The sequence below is a fragment of the Spermophilus citellus genome (genome assembly GCF_964194105.1).
Source record: "Spermophilus citellus genome assembly, chromosome: 10".
NCBI lineage: Eukaryota > Metazoa > Chordata > Mammalia > Rodentia > Sciuridae > Spermophilus > Spermophilus citellus.
Window position 1 is genome coordinate 122,225,057 of NC_138197.1, and position 21,090 is coordinate 122,246,146.

Genomic DNA, 21,090 nt, shown 5'->3' on the forward strand with positions numbered 1-21,090 from the left:
ATTTTCCATTATTTTGAGTATTTTTCTGAAGTCAGATATGTTCAGTGACACAGCATGTCCAAAGCCTATAAAGGTGATGCAGAAGAGTGAAAAGCCCGGCAACTTTTTCTGGCAGGTTTTCTGGCTGGGTTTTTGTTGTTATTGTTTTGTTTTGTTTTTGTTTTTGTTTTCAGATTAATCAAAAGGACATGAGCATAGAGATAAAATGAGAGCTCACAAAAACAGCAGACCTTGACCTTCATTTCCACTAATCAACATTTTAGTTAGTTTTTCTGTTTGTTCCATTTCATTCCCTTTTGTCTATGCTTATAGTAGCAAGAACGTTGGTGATATTATCCACCTTTTTTGATACATAAAAAGACATCCTAATTCTGTTTCATCTCTACTGTTTGTCTGAAAATATTTTCAGCACTCCTGTCCATAATCAATAAGCTAATGCATAAACTTAGCCCCCAAAACTTGCGTGGGATGTGGATTTGTTTTATTTTGGAGACAAGAGGGAAGCAGGGAATGTCCTATACTTTGATAAGGAGAGAGGACCAGATCTGATTTAACTTATTTAATTTATTTTGGGCTTTCATTTTAGTTTCTTTTAGTCACTTGAGTACATCTACAAAGCTTTTTGGTGTTTTTTTTTTTTTCCTTGTTCTTTGTTTAAATTAATTCATTTTGCCTCACATACCAATGGGACAGTTCAGCTGCTGACTTCTTATTGCAATGCTAAACATTATGTCTTACACGTGACACACTTTCCCCCTCCAATTTTTTTTTTAAAGATTTTTTTTTAAAGAGGGAGGGAGGGAGGGAGAGAGAGAGAGAGAGAGAGAGAGAGAATTTTAATATTTTATTTTTTAGTTATCGGCGGACACAACATCTTTGTTTGTATGTGGTGCTGAGGATCGAACCCGGGCCGCACGCATGCCAGGCGATACCGCTGAGCCACATCTCCAGCCCCCCCTCCAATTTTTAATATTGTGTTTTACACTTATAAAATTTGCCATCTTTAACAATGATTAAGCATATAGTTCAGCAATGTTAAATACAGTGTTGTGCAACCATCACCACCATTCACTTCTACAACTCTTTTCATCTTGTAAAACTGAAACTGTACCCATTAAACAGTAACTTCTCATTCCTCCCTCTCCTTAGTCCCTAGTAACCACCATTTTACTTTGGTCTTTGTGGCTTTGGCTGCTCAAGTGTAAACTCATACAAGATTTGTCTTTTGGTGGCTGACTTTTTTCACTTAGAATAATGCCCTCAAGGTTCATTAATGTTGTAACCAAAGGCTGCATTTTCTTTCTTTTTAAGGCTGGATAACATTATAGATATATACCACATTGTAGGTATATATGCTTGGGTTGCTTCTACATTTTAGCTGTTGTTACTAATGCTGCTATGAACATGGGTATACACATATTCCTTCAAGATCCTGTGTTCATTTCTTTTTGTGTGTGCTGAACTCAGAGCTTTGTGCATGCTACGTAGCATTGAGCTACATCCCCAGTCTGTGTGAATTTCTTTTGTGTGGTTTATACCTAGAAGTGGAATTGCTAGATTGTATGGTAATTAAGACTATTTAGGGAGTTTTATTTGTTTTTCGTTTCTTTCTTTTTTTTTTTTTAATGTGGTGTTAGGGATCAAACCCAGGGCCTTATGCATGCACTTAGTGAGTGTTCTACTGCTGAACTATATCTCCAAAGCCTGTTTTTAGTTTTTTGAGGAACCAACATACTATTTTTTCACAGATGCTATCCCATTTTGCAATCTCTCAACAGTGTGCAAGGATTCCAGTTTCTCCACATCCTTGCCAACAATTTTATATATTGTGTTTTGTTACAGTAGCTAAACTAATGGGTGTGAGGTGTTATCTCATTATGGTTTTGATTTTCATTTTCCTAATGATTGGTGATGTTGAGCATCTTTTTATGTGCTTATTAGCCATTTATGTCTCTTATTTGGAGAAATGTCTATTCAAAAACTTCGCCCATTTTTGAATTTTTTGTGGTACAGGGAATTTATACCAGGTTTGCTCTACCACTGAGTTGTACTCCCAGCCCCTTTTTATTTTTGAGATAGGTTTCGTAAAATTGCTCAGGCTGGCATTGAACTTGTGATCCTCCTGCCTCAGTCTCCTGAGTTGCTGGGATTAAAGGTGTGCCCCACTGAGCCTGGTTTAAATCACATTGTTCATTTTATTATGAGTTTAGGAGTTCTCTGTATATTGTCTTATATATAATATGCAAACATTTCCTCTCATTAGGTCTATTGCCTTGTTACTCTGTTGTTATTGTCTTTTTGTGGTACTGGGAATTGAACCCAGGGTGCTCTGCCACTGAGTTACACCTCCCTCCTTCCCCTGTTTCCCCCGCCCCCTCTAGTTTTGACACAAGGTCTCACCACTTAAGTTGCTGAGGCTAGTTTTGGAACTTGTGATCCTCCTGCTGCAGGCTCCCCAGTAGCGGGAATAATAGGCACGTGCCACTGTTCCTTTTGTTGCCTGTGTATTTGGTGTCATGTCTAAGAAATTATTGCATAATCTAGTAGGTGAGAGTCCAGCTTCATTCTTTTTGTTTTTTGTTTTGTTTTTTGTTTGGTTTTTTTTGGTTGTCATTGGACTTTATTTTATTTATTTATTTGTGGTGCTGATAATTGAACCCAGTGCCTCACACATCTAGGAGAGCGCTCTACCACTGAGCTACTACAGTCCCAGCTCCCAGCTTCATTCTTTTGCGTGTGGATATCTAGTTTTCTTAGCCACCATTTGTTGAAAAGACGGTGCTTTCCCTGTTGAATGGTCTTGGCACCATTGACAAAAATCATTTGACTATATATGTAAGGGTTTATTTCTGGGATCCGTTCTGTTCCATTGGTCTGTCTGCCTTTGGGCCAGTACCACATTGTTCTAATTACTATAGCTTTTTGTTTTGTTTTGTTTTTTAAAGTTAGTTTTTATAATTTTGTTTAATTTTTTTATGTGGTGCGGAGGATCAAACCCACTACCTAACATGTGCTAGGCAAGTGCTCTACCCATCCCTAGCTTTGTTAAGTTTTAAATCAGCTTTTTTCTTTTTTTCCTTCAAATCAGTTTTGGCTATTTGGAGACCCTTAGATTCCATATAAATTTAAAGATGAGTTTTCTATTTCTGCAAAGAAATATCATTTGGATATTGATAAGGATTATATTCAATTTGATACTTCGGAGTATTGACTAATGGTATTGTCTTCTAATCATCATGAATGATACACTTTTAATAAATTTTTTAATGGAATAATTTTATTTCTGTTTGTATTTATTAATTGAGCACTTAACATTGTTAGGCACCATTTTGAGATTTAGGGCAACAAAGATGAATTCAGTGCAGTGTCTGTTCTCTAGTGATCACTGATTATTTACTTACTTATTTGTAAGTAAATAAGTACATTTTTTTGGTGAGTGTTGTTTCAGATATGAACAAGCTTATGTAGGTGTTTAGAAAAAAGGGAGTTTACTTTTTTTGGAGAGATCAAGGAGAAGGGGGGTTTTATTTTGTTTTGTTGTTTTTATTAAAGTTCTCAGCTCTTTAACCTGATTTTCTGTAGATAACAGTTATCTAAAGAGCTCCACAATGCATGCCCTGCAGGAACATAGTCACTAAGTGAGGAAATAAGATATAAATGTTATGAAAAGTGGAATAACAATTCAGGACAATAATAGAAATATATTACAAGGTAGTTTTTGAGTAGTTTCCCAGTGAATTTTATTCAAATAATAATTGCTAACTAAAGTAATGGACAAGCCCACTGTGGTCCGGAATTCTTCATTCCAGAGGAAATCTTCCTCACTCATACTCTTCCTATTCTCCATCTTCTTCCACACCTCTGCTGATTACTTTTTATTCTATCTAGAAGCTCCTTGTAAGGGGTTTACTTTTCCCCCCCTCCTGTCCCTAAACATTGGTTCATCATTTCAACCTCTTTCTTTTCCCTCATTACCATGTCCTGCCAGTCTCAACATACCCATTCTAGATCTGACAGACCACCTCCATTACAGTTGCATACTCAAGCTAATGAGGCCTATGGGTAAATTTTATGTAATCCGACAGATCAAAGCAAATGTCTGCTTAAAATCTTCTTATGGCTCCTCTCTGTCTTAAGGAATAAAAGAAGCCTTTTTAAGGGGGTGGGGAAATCACTGTGCATTTATTTTTGATCTGCATCCTCCTCTGGGAAATCTCTTCTTCCTGGTCAGTCCTCTTGCATCCTCTATTCATGATTCCATCAAATCTTTGATGTGAAATTTCAGCTCTTACCTCAAGATACTATGCATATGTTTACAAATGGGGAGCACCTGATACATGATTCAGGTTGGGTACCAATGTCAGTGTATTTATTAAATGTTAGTAAAACTTCTTTTCACCTTTTTAGATAAAAATTAAAAAATAGAATCTGCACTCCACTGGATCATTTTATGTGCCAGTATGGTTGCATATGCCCCACACCACTTTGCAGTTTAGACATTATTTCCATGGATTTACCCTATATTCATTCTTTATCTACCATAACCAGGCTTCTTCATCTACTACTTGCCAGCACAACTCTGGTTTAAGGTCATCAATAAACTATCTTACCATAGAAAGAGAAGGGCAGAGTAGTTTGAATACAGAGTCATCTTCTGCCTACTTGCTAGCCTGCCTTCCAGCCTTTCTTCCTTCTTTTCCATTCTTCCTTGAGGAGAAGGAAGAGGATCACAAAAGACCCTGAATAACCAAAGCAGCTTTGAGCAAGAACAATGTGAGAGGCATCTGATTTCATAATATATTGCAAAGTACAATAATCAAAACATTTTTTTGCATAAAACAGATCAGTGAAACAGAATAGAAAGCCTGGAAATAAACCCACACATATACAGTCAACTGTACTTTAGCTGGGATGCCAAGAATACACTAGACCCTTACCTCACACCATACACATTCAAAATTGATTAATTTACTTAAATGTAAAATCTGAAACAATAACTCTTAGAAGAATATTTAGGGGAAAAGCCTAGGACCTAAATAGGCATTTCTCCAAAGAAGAGAGATAAATGGCCAATAGATAAATGAAAAGTGTTCAGCATCACTAATCTTTAGAAAAGTGTAAATCAAAAGCACAGTAAGCACCTCATATGTGTTATAATGGCTATTATAAAAAAAATAATAAGGGTTACTGAGGATGTGTAGAATGGGGAATTTTTGTAAGCTGTTAGGAACAATGTAAACTACTATTGTGGTGTAGACATTATAGAAAACAGAGAAGGTTCCTCAATAAATTAGAAATAGAATAGAATTACCATTTTTAATCTAGCAATCCCACTTTTGGGTATATAGCTAAAGGAAATAAGATCACTATCTCGAAGAGACATCTGTACTCCCATGTTCATTATCACCATTCACAATAGCCAGGATATAGAAACAAATATCTATCAGCAGATGATTGAACAAAGAAAATGGGGCATGTACATATAATAGAATATTATTCAGCCTTAAAAAAAATCCTGTCATTTACAACAACATAGGTGGCTATAGAAGTCAGTATAATAAGTTAAATCAGACACAAAAGGACAAACACTTCATGATCCCATGTTTATGAGGAATCTAAAATAGTGACACTTATAGCAAATAAGACAGTAGTGGGGGTGTGGGTGTGAGTTGGGGGAGGTATCTTCCAAAGAACACAGAATTTCAGTTATAAGTTCTGGAGATCTACTGTACACATAGAGCCCGTAGTTAACAATACTGTTTTGTATAATTAAAATTTGCTGAGGGGGTAGATCTTATGTGCTTTTACCACAAAAGAAAAAATTATTTTAAAAAACTTCTTTTTAATAAAGTAGAAGGGAAGTCATTTGGAGATCTTAAGATCCAACCTTGAAAAAAAGATATGAACCACAAATATAAAGAGCATTTGACCAGAAAGATTTATTAATATCTGTAGACATACATGGGCTATTAACATGCTCATCATTGTTATTTGGTATTAAATTTGGTTAGTTCAGCGATTGATAGAGGACTCGATTTTAGATTGTCTTCCCTTTGCCACAAAGCTTTAATTGGGCTTTACAGAGCTCTTAAATAGACCTTGCTTTTGAATCTGCATATCAGGAGGGGGCTGGGAGCCAGAGCCAGAGGATGTCATGTCCCAGTGATTAATGATCTCTAGGAAGCTGAAAAGGAGAGAGTAATATACACAGTATTTCTACCCCCTGGAGTAGGAATGCAAACACCATTGTGCAAATCTGTGCATAGTCACTGACTTCCTGGTAGCTGGAGAATTTCATACACTCTTCTACCACAAATAAAACTGTCAGAGAAGTGACAGAACTCAAAAAGCTGGCCTTCCTTATTTAAAAAGAATAGCTCAAACACAGTGAGCCAGAAAATTAATTTTGTAGTTGTTTGGGAACCCAGTTGTTTAATAAGAAATGAGAATATGGGAACTTTTCTTGAAAAGCCTAAAACCTCCAAATATTTGTTGATTCCAGCCCTACATGTGGTTTCTTAAATTTACTGAATTCCTGGAAACTGTTTAAATTTAAACAAATTTAAAGGGGAAACATTTTTTTGTAATGAAATGCCCTATCTTAAACTTTTCAGTCTGGTCTTTGATAGATTTAGAGAATCATACTGTTGATGGAGTCCAGAGATTATTGTCTTATATTTAGGGGAAAAAAAATTCTAACATTTCAGAATGGTTTGTATAGTTTTAGAAAGTCACTCTTAGGTAGTCTTTTTTTTTCCCCTACGCTTTTTTTTTTTCCCCAGTGAATTTATTGTATTTAATAGCAATTTCCAGATGCTTATTAAATCAGAAATGAACCATTTTAAACTATAAATAAGGTACTACAGAAGCTTGCAAAAAATTTTTAAAAGAAGGTTTGTGGGGAAAGCATTATATTTCAGCTACCTTTGATTATTTACAAATAACCAAAATTAGACTTTGTGTAATAGAAATAGGGGTAGATTTTAGTGAGAACACCCAAATAATTTGTATTTTATCAAGAACTGTTTATTTATAGACTGGATAAATTATTTTTTTGCTCATATTTCATATTTTAATGCTCTATACATTATTCCTCATTATTCTGCATTGATTGTTTAATTTTCAAACAGATTTCTTACCAATTTTTATTTTTCTATAACATAAAGAGAAAGGAAGTATTTATTCTTGGAGGAATAGAACCACAATTCATGGCAAAGGAAATAAAAACCTTGGTGTTTTTATTTTCCTATTTTTTTAATAGTGTCACTATAATTTAAATTTTAGACTACGATGATCTAAATTAAGACAGTATCAGATGGTTTAAGCCCTGAACTTGGTTTCCAAGTGGTTAGACTTTTAAATTGCATTTGCAAGAGTTTATTTTTAGTCAGGATGTGGTTATTTTTAGATCTGCTTCTCTGTCACTAGGAAATGTAATGCCTGTCTTTCCATTGTTGTTTATCAGGAAGTTCTGAGGCTCAGGCATTTAAGATCCAGTTAGCATATAATACTACCTCTTCTTTTAGATGAAAATATGAAATAATACCCGAAGGGAAATATGCTCATTGAGAACATGTCTAAGTTTTAAACGGTTAGTGTCATTTCTCTTGTACACTGAGTAACAGAACAAGGTTTTAAGGGAATGCCAAAAATACAAGGTTTGAGTTCCCCCTACTGGTGCATTTCAAGCTCATGTATTCCTTAATGTATAATCAAAAGGCCTAGGAGATGGAGATTAGAAATGAGGCTATTTCTAATCTTATCATTTCTGATGAGAGAGAAAAGAAACACCATTTTCCTTTTTTCTGTAAATGTCTTACACAAAATGGGATGACTTAAAAATTGTATTTGTACATCTAGAAAGAACAAAATTTAGTACTACAGTGTTGACAGCCTATTGTGATAAGCTGCTTATATGCATTTCTTCTTGAATGCTTTATGGTGTAAGCTAAGGAATAATAAAACACTAGTGGAAGCGGGTGTGGTGGCACACACCTGTAATCCCAACAGCTCAGGAGGCTGAGGCAGGAGGATCTTGAGTTCAAAGCCAGCCTCAACAACTTAGTGAGGTGCTAAAGCAACTCAGTGAGACCCTGTTTCTAAATAAAATGTATAAAAGAACTGGGGGTGTGGCTCAGCGGTTAAGCACACCTGAGTTCAATTCCTGGTACCAAAAAATAAATTAATTAAATTAAAAAGAAATAAAACACCAGTAGATGCACAAAAGGATTTAAATCTGCCCCCTCCCCAAGAAAATGCAAAGCTAGTATTGTTGTCATGATAAAATTAAAGGGCTGGGATTAAAGCTCACTTAGTCCTATTGTAGCATTTCAGAAAGTGACCTGACATCATTTGATTTTTGTCTATCCATTTTACATCTGTTCTTCCTAATTTTGTCAAATGTAGTATTTGAGACAGTTTTTATTTTCTTTTAGTAAGGTCCAAGTAATATTAATGGCTTATTTTGAAAAAGAAAAATTTTAACTGACTTCTAAAAGTCACTGCTGAACTTATTATTATTATGTTTGCATTGTAAATGAGTGTTCAATCAAGTTAAAATATTGTATTTTTAAATTGCTTTTCAGCAATGCAGTCAACCTTTTAAGCAATGTTCCGGTCTCTTGTTTGGATGTTCTCATTTGTCCATTAACCCATGAAGAAACAGCCCAAGAGGCAACGACTTTAGATGAACTGCCCAGTGATAAAACAGCTGAGAAAGAAACAGTTTTGAAAAACAATACCATGGAATACAATGGTATGAATATGGAAGCCATTCATGTTTTACTCAATTTTATGGAGAAGAGAATAGACAAGGTAAGGCTGATAGAGTGGAAGCCTTTGAGAAGATGCTTCTAAAGTATGTAAATGTGCCCTACATACAAACAGACCACAGAGCATGATTTTTAAATCTAAGCTTTTTTTATATAGCTGACATGTTGCTTAATTCTACTTTAGAAAGCATTTTATTGTAATATAGGATGAATTACTGAAAAGTAATGCATTTATTTGTTTAATGCTGAATATTTGTTTTTGCAACATGTTTACCAAATTTGTAACTATTGCCTGAAAATAAAGGTAAAAATAATTACTCCTTCATGTAGGTACTTTGAAAGTCTCAAAAGTAAAAATCATCCCATCAAAAAACTTGATGATATTTTCTGTAATGCCTTTAAAAGACATTTTTTTAAAATTTTTTTCCAATTTTCTACGTGTGAACTGTTTATTTTCTCTGATCTGCCACTCAGTTTATCAAGTAATTATGTTAAAAGGCAGCAGGGGAGCATAGGTAGGTCACCATATCCTTTGTTTCATTTAAGCACATAGCTTGAGCTGGGGGAACCCTAGAAAATATAGGAAAATCAAGGAAGGATAAAACCAGTCAATAAACATGAAGATAACTGGAGGAAAAAAAAATGGAAATATTGTTAGGAAAAAACTAATGTATCCTGCTCCCCACCACCAAAGAAAGTGATTCATATGCTCATGTTACATGGAGGAAAGGAATACTTTCAGAAACTAAACTAATAGAGCATGTATGGTTTTCTTTGTAGGGAAGCAGCTATAGAGAGGGTCTAACTCCAGTTCTCAGCTTATTAACAGAATGTTCCCGAGCCCATCGAAACATCAGAAAATTTCTCAAAGATCAGGTAACTGCTTAATGCATAATACATCTTAAAGTTAATCTTACTGTATATGTTTTTCTTTTTTTTTTTTTAACACAAAACTAATGAATTCTCACATAATGATTTTCAGAAAATCAGAAAAGTTGGTTTTAATCTTTGGAATCTTCCAGTCAGGAAATAAGTGATCTTGCTGGGGATATAGCTCAGTGGTAGAGCACTTGCCTAGTATGTGCAGAACCATGGGTTTGAGCCCCAGTACTGCCAAAAAAGTTAAAAACAAGTGATCTTGTATAATTTTTTGTCATTCATTCATTTATCCAACAAATGTTTATTGAGATTTATGTGGTGTTTTATAAGCATTGTTCTGAGTAATGGACAACAGATGAAATCTGTCTAACCCTAACCTTTGTAGAGTTTACCTTACTGTGGGGGATAAAAAGTAATAAATATATAATGTACTAACAGGAAATGATAAATGTTCTGCAGAAAGTTTTATAGCAGGGGAAGAGAAAGGGAATATTTAAGGGGAGAAGGGAGAGCCTTTGTGAGGAGATAACTTTTGAGCAGAAAGTTGAATAAGTAAGAAAAATGTCTCTGAGAATGTCTGGAAAAGGAATCTACTAGAGAGAACAAGTTCCGAGTCCCTGAGATAAGAGGATGCTTTGGGGGGTTGGGGTTGTAGCTCAGTGGTTGAGCGCTTGCCTCGCATGCATGAGGCACTGGGTTCGATTCTTAGCACCACATACATACAAACATACGTAAAATAAAGATATTGTGTCCATCTACAACTAAAAAAATATTTTAAAAGGAAAAAAAGAGGATACTTTGGTATGCTTAAGGAAAAACAAGGCAGCCTGTTTGATTAAGCAAAAATACACAAAGGAGAGAGTGGTACATCAAGTAAGGGGTAAACAAGTGCCAGATAACACAGGTTTTAAGGACTTTTGATTCTAAGTGAGATGAGATAACATGAGTATTTTGAGAGGAGAAGTGAAGTGATCTCATTTATATTTTAAGATTGCTCTGGCTAGGGTAGACTGTAGAGTAGACCTTATTGGAACCAGGAGACCAGCCCAGAAGAAAACCGATGGTGACAGGTTGGCATGGGGTGAAAGCAGTGAGTCCATGTGTTGGGATATGTTTTTAAAGTAGAACTCGTATAATGTGCTGATAGATCAGGATATGTATTGAGAAATAAAGAAAAAATAATCAAAGATGACTTTTAAACTTTTTGATTATAGTTTAAATTCTAAGTCTTTGCTTCTAACAGTAACTAAAACTGACCTCTAAAATCCCAGTTTCCAGCACCTCCTCTTGGTGCTTCAATTCAGCTTTCTGTTAACCCCAAGAGGACTAGCAGTCTATCATTCGTTTTACTCCATCACTTACCTCTTATATTTTTTTTCTTACCCAGGCTGGATCTCACCTGTAGTTCTTTACTACAATCTCTGTTTTCCATACGTTTTTAAAAATTATTTTTTAGTTGTAGTTAGATACAATACCTTTATTTTATTTATTTTTATGTGGTGCTGAGGATCGAACCCAGGGCCTTGCACGTGCTAGGCAAGCCACTGAGCCACAACCTTAGCCCCTTTCCATACATCTTTAACTAGTATTTCTCATTTCTCTTCAAGTCATACTTACCTGCAAAAATCCAACAAACAGGTTAAATGCAGTCTTCTATTTACTCTGGGCTTCCACTGGGCACTTAAATAGGGTAAAGCAATGTAACCATATGGATTAGTCTGGCCCTAAGTGGCTCACCAGAACATTCCAGGATAATTATTTTATAACTCCTTTTCTTAAATCTCCACCATCTATTCTCTCCACACTCTCATTTGTTGACCTTACTTTCTGTTTCCATAAGAAATTGACAAAACTTCATTTTTCACCACTGCATCTACTGTCTGTCGTATTTTTAGCGTTAATACTTTGTCTCTTCCTCTCTCAGTCTTTGAATTATCCCCACTACTGTCTGTGGCCAGCATCTGTTCTGGATCCATTTCCCTTTTACCTGATGAGCTTTGTTCTATACTTATTCTTTTTCTCTCTTCTTATATTCAACTTTTTTTTTAATGTACTAGATTATTTCTGCCAGCATCCAAACACATCTTCCCTCTTAAAACAACAACAACAAAAAACTTTATATTAATCCTACTTCTCTGTGTCTTCCCATTTCTCTGCTTGTCTTTATGCAGTGTCCCTAAAGAGTTTCTATATTCCTCATTTATATTCTTTGTAGTTAACCTTTGACTCTCTCCTGGACCCTCTTTAATTAGGCTTTCATGCTTTCTACTCCAATACAAAGGTGTTTATCAAAGTCAGCAACCCAATATTGCCAAACTAATAGTTCTCAAGTCTTTTCTTTTTATTATCCAATAGCATTTGGTCTAAGTATTCCCTCTTCCTTATAATTCTTTCTTTATGTGGTTTCTAGATACAGTAGAGAACCTCTTCTTTGATGCTTCTCATCCCAACTGTAAATGTTTGAGTGCCCCAAGGCAATACTGCCTTGTCTCATCTCTACTTTCCTGGTGATCTTATTCAGGAGTTTTGATTGGGAGTGTGCTGATGACTCCCAAGTTTTTCTCTCTAGCTGTCATCTTTTCCTAAGCCCCAGACTTACATATTGAACTGAACTGCCCACTCATCTCCTCCCATTGAATATGTAGCAGTTAACTTAAGTTTAACATGTCCCAAACTTTATATGATTTCCTATGTCCCTAACCTAGTCTTCCGCTTCGTTCCACATTTCAATATATGGTGCTACCAATCACCTCATTATTCATTTATTCATAGAATTTCCCCTAATAAATGAACCAGGTTTATTTTGTCTGTCTGTATTTATGATAAGATTTAGTAAATACTAATACATAGTGCTGATGAAGAGAAATTAGAAAGTTGGGACTGTATGTTTAAGGAATTCACATTCCATTGAAAGAAAAGAAAGCTATAAACACATAAATAATCATCTAAGCAAGATAAAATAATCATTTGTGGTAGTTTCTAAGTTTTATTATTTTAAGACATTCTACCTTGACTAAGAGGGCTTGGTGAAGAATAATAAATGAAAATGCTGTATTTTCTCTATTTTATGCTTTTACAAAGATAATCTTGAGATCATCATTCAGGCAAACTGTTTAGGTTTTGTTGTCTCTAACTTGAACAACCCAAACCAGCTTCTGTATAGGAAGTCTTGAGCCATGTATAATGTAGATACAAAAGCTCATGTGGCCTACTTCTGTCCTCAAGAAACACTACAATATAGGAAAGCAGGTGAAATATAACAGGTAAAAAGATAAAGATACAAAGTATATTAATCTGTTTTTCATTACTATAACAAAATATCTAAGGCAGACAACTATATAAAGAAAATTGCTTTACTATTTTGGCTCATGGTTCTGCAGGTTCAAGGTTGAGGGACTATATCTGGCAATGGCCTTCTTGCTAGCAGAATAAGGAGATGTAGGACATGACTTGGAGAAGATAGAGCACTATCTTTGTTTGTCTCTTCTCATGTCTCTCCCCCACATCTTCTTGTAAAGCCACCAATATTCAGTTGTGGAGGCTCTACCCTCATGATCTTGTCTAATCCTAATCACTTCTCAAAGGTGCCAACTCTAATCACCATAATGGGATTAAGTTTCCACCCTCTTAATGACTCATATGAAAACTTGGAGGATATACTCAAACCATATCAAGACCATTGCATTCTACCCCAGTATCTCAGTGTTCAGTGCAAAATACAACTTTTCCTTCCGCAATAGTCCCAGAGTTTTAACTTAACTCTAGCATTAATTCAAAAGAACAGAGTTTTATCTAAGACTCAAAGTGAGCTCATTTTCTAGCTGTGAGCCTAGAATATCAAAATAAGTTATCTCCTTCCAGCATACAATGGTGGGAGGCCATTGTATACAATGGGATATACCTTCCCATTCCAAAAGGAAAGAATAGGCCAATACAAAGGGTGAATTGCCCCAAAACAAGACCAGAAACCAGCAGGGCAGACCCAAGGGATTGGTCCCCAAGACCTGAACATTCCCACCCCTACAACTTTGCTGGTCACAGCCTTATAGGACTGCATACTAATGTGGGTCCTGGATGGGTATGACATGTTGCTAGTCACTCTTGTCTGTCTAGGATCCTTACCTTGGTTTTACTCCCACATATCTACTATATCTACTATGCATCACTCCATTAGGTGCTCCTTGAAAGGGCTCTGACCCTGTAGCATATTTCTGCTTGGCTTCCCTGGCCTTCTTTTGAAATCTCAGTGAAAGCCACCTTGATTCTGTAATTCTTCATGTCTGCAGAGCCAGTACTATTTAGAAGCCAAAAAGCTGTGCCTGGCCTGGGACGGGATAGGTGGCCTAGAAGATTTGTGAAATGCCCTCAAAGCCTTTTTCAGTTGTCCTGATAGTTAACATTCCTCCTGCTAAACTTTTTAGCAAACATTCCCTTTGCCTGGTCCTCCTTGGCTATACCTTTACACTCTTTTTCTTTGCTCCTTCCTTTGCCAGAGTGTGAATTCTCTAAATCTTTCTATTCTGTTTCCTTTTGCTCCCAGCTCTTGCTGTGAATCTGACTAAAAACAGCCAGTAATTCCCATGTCACAGCCTGAATGCTTTGTTGTTTTGAAATTTCTAGTCCATCATTATTAATTTCAGCTTTCCCTAAGTCTTGGGGCATGGATGCAATACAAATTCTTTGCAGTGGTGTAACAATAATGACCCTATTTCCAGTTTCTATTCAGATCCTCATTTTCACCCAAAACTAGTTCCATAGTCTTCTGAGCCCTTATTAGAATAGAATCTCCCATAACTATATGCTTAGAGCATGCTAGGCATTTTTTTTTTTCATTCCAGCTGTCTTAACTACTGAGCTACATCCCCAGCCCTTTTTATGTTTTATTTTGAGACAGGGTCTCACTAAGTTGCTTAGGGTCTCCTAAAATTGCTGAGGCTGGTGATGCCCCTACCTCAGCCTCCTGAGCCACTGGGATTACAGGGCATGTGCCACCATGCCCAGCTTGAGGCTTTTTAAAAAAACTGCTCCTCCAAACTCTTCCATTCTCTACTCATCTCCCAATTCTAAAGCTGCCTCCACATTTTCAGGTATAGTTATAGTAGCAGTGCCACTTTGGTACCAATTTTCTATATTAGTCTGTTTTTCATTACTGTAATGAAATACCTGAGGCAGGCTAACATTATGAAGAAAACTGGTTTATTTAGCACTAGAGATTTAAGGACAAACCACTGGCATTGGTTCAACTCTGATGAGAGCCACAAGGCACTGTGGCAGACGCATATGCAGGAAGCATAAATCACATCTTAAAACAGAAAGCCAAAGAATAAATAAGTCAAGTTTGTTCTTAACAACAGCTTGCTCTCACAAGAGCTTCAGAGTCCCACAGAACTTACCTTAATCCTTTCTAAGCGCAGTTCCCCAGTGGCCTAAGGACCTCCCTGTAGGCCCTACCACGTAGAGGTATCACCATTCTCTCAGCACTACCACACTAGGGACTAAGATGGAGCTTGGGGTTTGCATTCAAATCATGCCCAAACCATAGCACAAAGCATATACAGAACTCAGCTTGCTTCTGAGGAGGGTGCCTACTGACTATGATGATCAAGAAAGCAAAACTTAAAAGTACCAAATGATTGGATGTGGTAGCTCAATAGCAGAGCTACACACCAAGACCAAGAGAAAAAAAAAATATATAATAGCTGATTACCCTTGATAATAGTATAAATGAAACTCTAGTTATTATGGCCAGTCATTACTGAATACCTAATTAAATCCAACTCACATATACCCAAAGAAAATTGGTTTTGATTATTCCATATATGGACAGTTAGAAAACAGATGGTAGAAATTACTTATTCAGGTTGAATTAGTCTTGAGAGGCTTATAGAAGAGGTGTGTATTTAGTAGATTTGAAAGAAAAACTAGACACAATTTATCAAAGTAAAACTTGTTGGAGGGTAATAGTACTAAGGGAGAAATACATATGTAGTTGGGGAGTGGTAGAAAACAACAGCAACAATAAACTTACATTTAAAAAAAGGAACCAAAATAAATAGCTAACAACTTTTACATGGTAATATAGATTTTCCAAAGTGGGACTATGGACACATGCTATATTTATTACATCTCATTCTTCTAGAAATGAGAGATGAATATAGAGTACAGTTAGCATAATCAAATAATAATTTTTTTGCGTAATTACTTTGTGCCTTGTATTGTGCTCTACCCTCCCAGATATATTGAAATATGAATTTTATAACATTTGGGTAAAGTATTCAATTTTCTGAGATTTAGTTTTCATTTTTTATTTATAGCCTTATCTCCAATGCTTCCAGTACTTTGTGATACATGGTAGGCCCTTAGCTATAGAAAAAGAGAGAGGCAAGGAAGAAGGTTAGTTGACTGAATAAAATAAAATATTCACAAAAGGTCTGGCATATAGTAGGTGCATACTAAATTATTACTTGACTTTGTGTTTACCCTCATTTCCTAGCACAAGTCCTCACTATATAGCAGCCACCTGCTACAGTTTGGGTATGGTTTGTCCTCCAAGGGTTCATGTGTTAGAAACTTGATTCCCACAGTGGTGATGTTGGGAGTTGAGCAGTTCTTCAGTCATTGGAGGACCTGCCCTCCTGAGGGATTAAGATAACCTTTGTGAGACCCTTGAGATTTTCTGAGAGCAAGTTCTTAAAGAGTGAGCCCACCCCTGAATTGCAGCTTCCTGTTTTAAGATGTGATTTTTTTCCCTCCCACACATGCCCCTGCCATTGTGATATTGTTCTCCACCTTACCAAAGCTGTCTTTGATGGATATAGCCACACAGTCTTGGAATTTGAACCTTCAGTACTATGAACTAAATAAACCTCTTTTTTTTCATGAAATTAACCCAACTCAGGTATTTCCTTATAGTAATAAAACAGTCTAATATATCACTTAATAGAAGTTACTGGAATTAATTCATTTTCCCTTCATTCAATAAATATTTATTGAGAACCATAATATTCCAGGCACTAGAAAGAGAGCAATAAGCCAAAGAAAGAAATCCCTGCCCTGTAAGTTCTGTAGAAGGGGGCAGACAGTAAACCAAAAGCATATACTATGCCAGATGGTGGTCAATGCTGTGAGCAAAATTAGAGTAGAGGCAGGGGTAGGGTGGCAAAGGAGAGAATGCTAGAGGTTAGCGAAGGGGTGGTCACGGAATTCTTTTATAAGTGATATTTGAACAGAGACCTTGAAGGAAGTTAAGCGAGAAAGCCATGCAAGTTTGTAGAAAAAATCATTTCTGGGCTGAAAGAACAGTAAATGCAAGGACCTGAGGTAAGAAAATACTTGGCATGTTTAAGAAATTCCATGGAAGTCTGTATAGCTGAAGTAGTATAAGCCAGGAGAATAGTAAAAACAAAGTCAAAGAAGTAGCAGGAAATGATTGTATGTCACCTCATAAGGGAGTTATGGGGACCTTACCTTCTACTATGAGAGAGATGGGAAGTCATGGAAACTGGAGCACTCTGAGGAGTGACATGACCTGACTTTCAAAAGATGATCCTAGCTGCTGTGTATAGAATCATAGAAGTAGCAGGATAGAAGCAGGGACCACTTAAAGGCTATGATATTCGTCCAGGTGAGAAGTATTGGTAGCTTGGACTTACTTGGTAGTGAAAAGTGGTTGGATTATGGGTGTGTTTCAGAAATAGAGCCAACATAATTTGCTAGTAGATGGACATGGGGAATGAAAAAGGAGTGAAGGATATTTCCAAGGTTTTAGTACTTAGCAATTGGAAGAATGAATTTTAATTAACAGTTAATGAGACGGAAAACTGTATGAGGAGCTTTGGTGGGAGCATCAAGAGTCCCATTTAGGACATGCTAAATTTGAGGAGTCTATAAAAATCTGGAGGTCATAGCAGAGTGGAATTAGTGTTTACCAAGGGCTTGGGGATAGTATGGATTTTACACAATATAACATCTACCCATGATTGACTGTGACATATTACATGAGGTCAATATTCCTGTCATGTGTGGAATTTTCCATTTGTGGCTTCTCTTAATGCTCAACAAGTTTTGGATTTGGGAGCACGTCAGATTCTCTGGTTAGGGATTTTATATCTATTCAATGGGTATAATAAAATTTCAGTTACATAAAATGACTAAGTTCTAGAAACCTGTTGTGTAATATTGTACGGATAGTTAACAATACTGGATTATATGCACACAAATTTGCCACCAGTGTTTAAAAAAAAAAAAAAGAAATGCAGAATTATAGGTCCCACCAAGATTTACTGAATCAGAATCTGCATTTTAACAACATCCATAGGTATTTGGAATGTACATTACAGACTGAAATGCACTAGCATAAAGTTTAGGGTGTCTTCATGACACTGATTTGCTCTGTAATCAGTCTGTAAAGAAGGTGGTCGCAGCATATTAAATATTGTATTATGTTGAATATTCTCTGTCGTTGTAGATGTAATCTTAAAAATGAAAGTTAATTTTAATATAATTTGTCCTTACATTTACCTATTACTTTCCATAGCACTTTGTAAAATCCTATAATACATTTCTATTCAGTGATTTTAAAAAACCTTGAAGTCAGAAAGAAATCAACATGCCAACATAAATTCAAGAGTCATGAGGAGGTACAGATTGTATAAAACTATTAAATTGGATGAGACCACCAACACTGTGAGCGAATATAACAAAGAAGAGTTGCTCAAGAACTCAACCCTTGAATATTCCAAGATTTACAAGACAAGAAGAGAGAAGAGGATTGACAGAAAAGGGCTCAGACAAAGTAGCTTCTCTCATAGGACAGCCAGAGAGAAGTATTTGGGTGGATGTTTGGATGAGTGAGCAAACAAAGGAACAGACAAAGTAGGCAAGTGACACTAACCCTTTGAGGATAGATCTATAAAATAGGGATGAGGGTCCTGTTGTTACTTCTTTTCAGAGTTACTGCAAGGATTATAAATTATGTACGTATACCTCTATTACCACAACTAACACATAGAAAGTGCCCAGATTATCTCTCACCAAAAATGCTTGAAATTAGGTTGATTTTGAAATATTTGCATATAAACATAATGAGAGATTTTGGCAGTGGGACCCAAGTCCAAACAGGAAATTCATTTATGTTTTTTATGTACCTTATAAACATAGTCTGAAGGATTATTTATTTATTTTGTTGCATTTGTTTTTTGCTTTTGATATGAGGGATTGAACCCAGGAGTGCTCTACCACTGGGCTACATCCCCATCCCTTTTTAAAAGTTTTTTTAAATTTTGAGACAGGGTCTCACTAGTTGCCCTGGCTGGCCTCAAACTTGCAATCCCACTGCCTCAGCCTCCCGAGTAGCTAGGATTACAGGTGTGCCCTATCACACCCAGCCTGAAGGTAATTTTATACTATGTTTTGTCTACCCATGATTGACTGTGATCTGTCACATGAAGTCAATTTTCCTCTCATGTGTGGAATTTTCCATTTGTGGCATCCTCTTAGTGCTCAACAAGTTTTGGATTTAGAAGCACTTCAGATTTTCTTATTAGGGAAGCTTAACCCATAATAGCCAGTTTTTTATTATAAACATCAAGAAAGCATAAGTGTAGTTTTTTAGTGAATGCTTCAGACTTAAAATAATGAAGAAATCAATATGACTCTGGATATTAAGGAAGTTTCTGTGGACAAAGGAGAAACTTGAATCAGACTTTGAAATGGATTTTGATAGGGGCAAGAAACAGCATTCCAGGTGTTGAGATGAGTAAAAGTTTGGAAATGCCTTTAGGAGACCCTGGTGATATAGCAGAGATGATGCTGTTCAAATGAAGCCTCATTACAGGCGTCAAATTATTTGAAGTTTGTTTTATTTTTGTTGTTTAATTTTATTTGGAAGCTAACATATATTTATTTTTTCACTCTTATAAAATTAAGCCCAGTAAATATTGCAAGACCGACCAATTGCAAGACCAACCATCCTCAAAGACTCAGGTACCCTCAGTTGATGATGGTTTTTTCATTTGTGCCATCAGGTTTTACCACCATTGAGGGATGTGACAAATCGACCTGAAGTTGGCTCAACTGTGAGAAATAAGCTGGTGCGCCTCATGACACATGTTGACCTTGGAGTCAAGCAAATTGCTGCTGAATTCCTTTTTGTCCTTTGCAAAGAGAGAGGTAGGTTAAACTCTCTTTGCCTCCTGCTTTTTTATCTTTTGGAGGGAACTTGAGAAATTTTCCTGTTGGTAGTAGCCATCTTTTTCCACCCTGACCAGAACTTACTATCTAACATATTAGAGGGGCTGAGAAGATAATATAAATAAACAATTTAAAAACATTTTATAAACTGGGCATGATAGCACACACCCATAATCCCAGTTACTTGAGATGCTGAGGCAGGAGAATAACAAGTTAGTGAGACCCTCTCTCAAAATAAAAAGGGCTTGGGTGTAGCTCAGTAATAAAGTGAATCTGGGTTTAATCCCCAGTACCAAAAAACAAAAAATGAAAAAGCATTTTATATGCTTCTGAATTCATTAAGACACACAAAGACAGATACATTGCCAAGCACATACATTTATACTTTCTGTATCTTTAACGCAAACTTCTTAATCTTGATGGGGCAGGACCTGGAGCCATTATGAAAAGTCTGTATAATAATTCAGGTGCTACATCATGTTCAACCACAAGAATGGGATCCTAGTTAGAATAAGTTATACTCTATGTATGCATAATATGTCAAAATATACTCTATAGTCCTGATATCTAAAAAGAACAATTTAAAAAAAAGAGGTTTAGGGAGGAGAAAATTGGAGTTCCCAGAAAATTTCAGCTAATTTCAATATTCTGTATTAATTTGGGTTCTTTAAGTAAAGGATCTCAGATATTCACATGTATTTCTTTCTTCTAGTTTATAAATATCCTAATATAAAATCCCATATAAGCATATTTTTTATTCCATTTTTTTGAAAGACTCAAGTTTTATGAGATAGATAATTTGAAGATGAAAAAGTTTACTTCTCGGGGCTAGGGTTGTGGCTCAGTGGTAGAGCGCTTGCCTGGCACACGTGAGGCACTGGGTTCGATCCTCAGCACCACATAAAAATAAAATAAAGGTATCGTGTCCACCTACAACTAAAAAAATATATATTAAAAAAAAAGTTTAATGTATGAAATATGATATGTCAAGAGCTTTGTAATGTTGTGAACAACCAATAAAAAAAAGTGCACTTCTCTAAAACTCTTAAGTCAACTATATTTCTCAACTTTATTTCTTAACATTGATCTGAATACTTAAGTTCCTGTTCAGATAGTGTACTAGCAACATGATTTGATTGTTATCATAATGGTAATAAGCATAGCTCTTATGAAGTAGAGGTATCATGTGCCTGACATTCTATGCATAAGTCATGTTATTTTCAAAAGAACCCTCTAAGGTTAATATTAT

The 21,090-nt window shown here is 36.0% G+C and overlaps 1 protein-coding gene across 8 annotated transcripts in view; it reads left to right on the forward strand.

Moving 5' to 3' along the window:
- The window catches only part of RIC8B (RIC8 guanine nucleotide exchange factor B), a 107,981-nt gene that overhangs the window by 53,294 nt on the left and 33,597 nt on the right, over positions 1 to 21,090 (forward strand). For all 8 annotated transcript variants that reach the window (XR_014023960.1, XR_014023961.1, XR_014023962.1 and 5 more), the window contains 3 exons: positions 8,586 to 8,814; positions 9,552 to 9,647; positions 19,676 to 19,820. Coding sequence is in view for 4 of the 8 variants with exons in the window: in XM_081309321.1 (XP_081165447.1) it covers positions 8,586 to 8,814; positions 9,552 to 9,647; positions 19,676 to 19,820 (470 nt within the window). In the remaining 4 variants the exon portion in view is untranslated. The remainder of the gene's footprint in view (positions 1 to 8,585; positions 8,815 to 9,551; positions 9,648 to 19,675; positions 19,821 to 21,090) is intronic.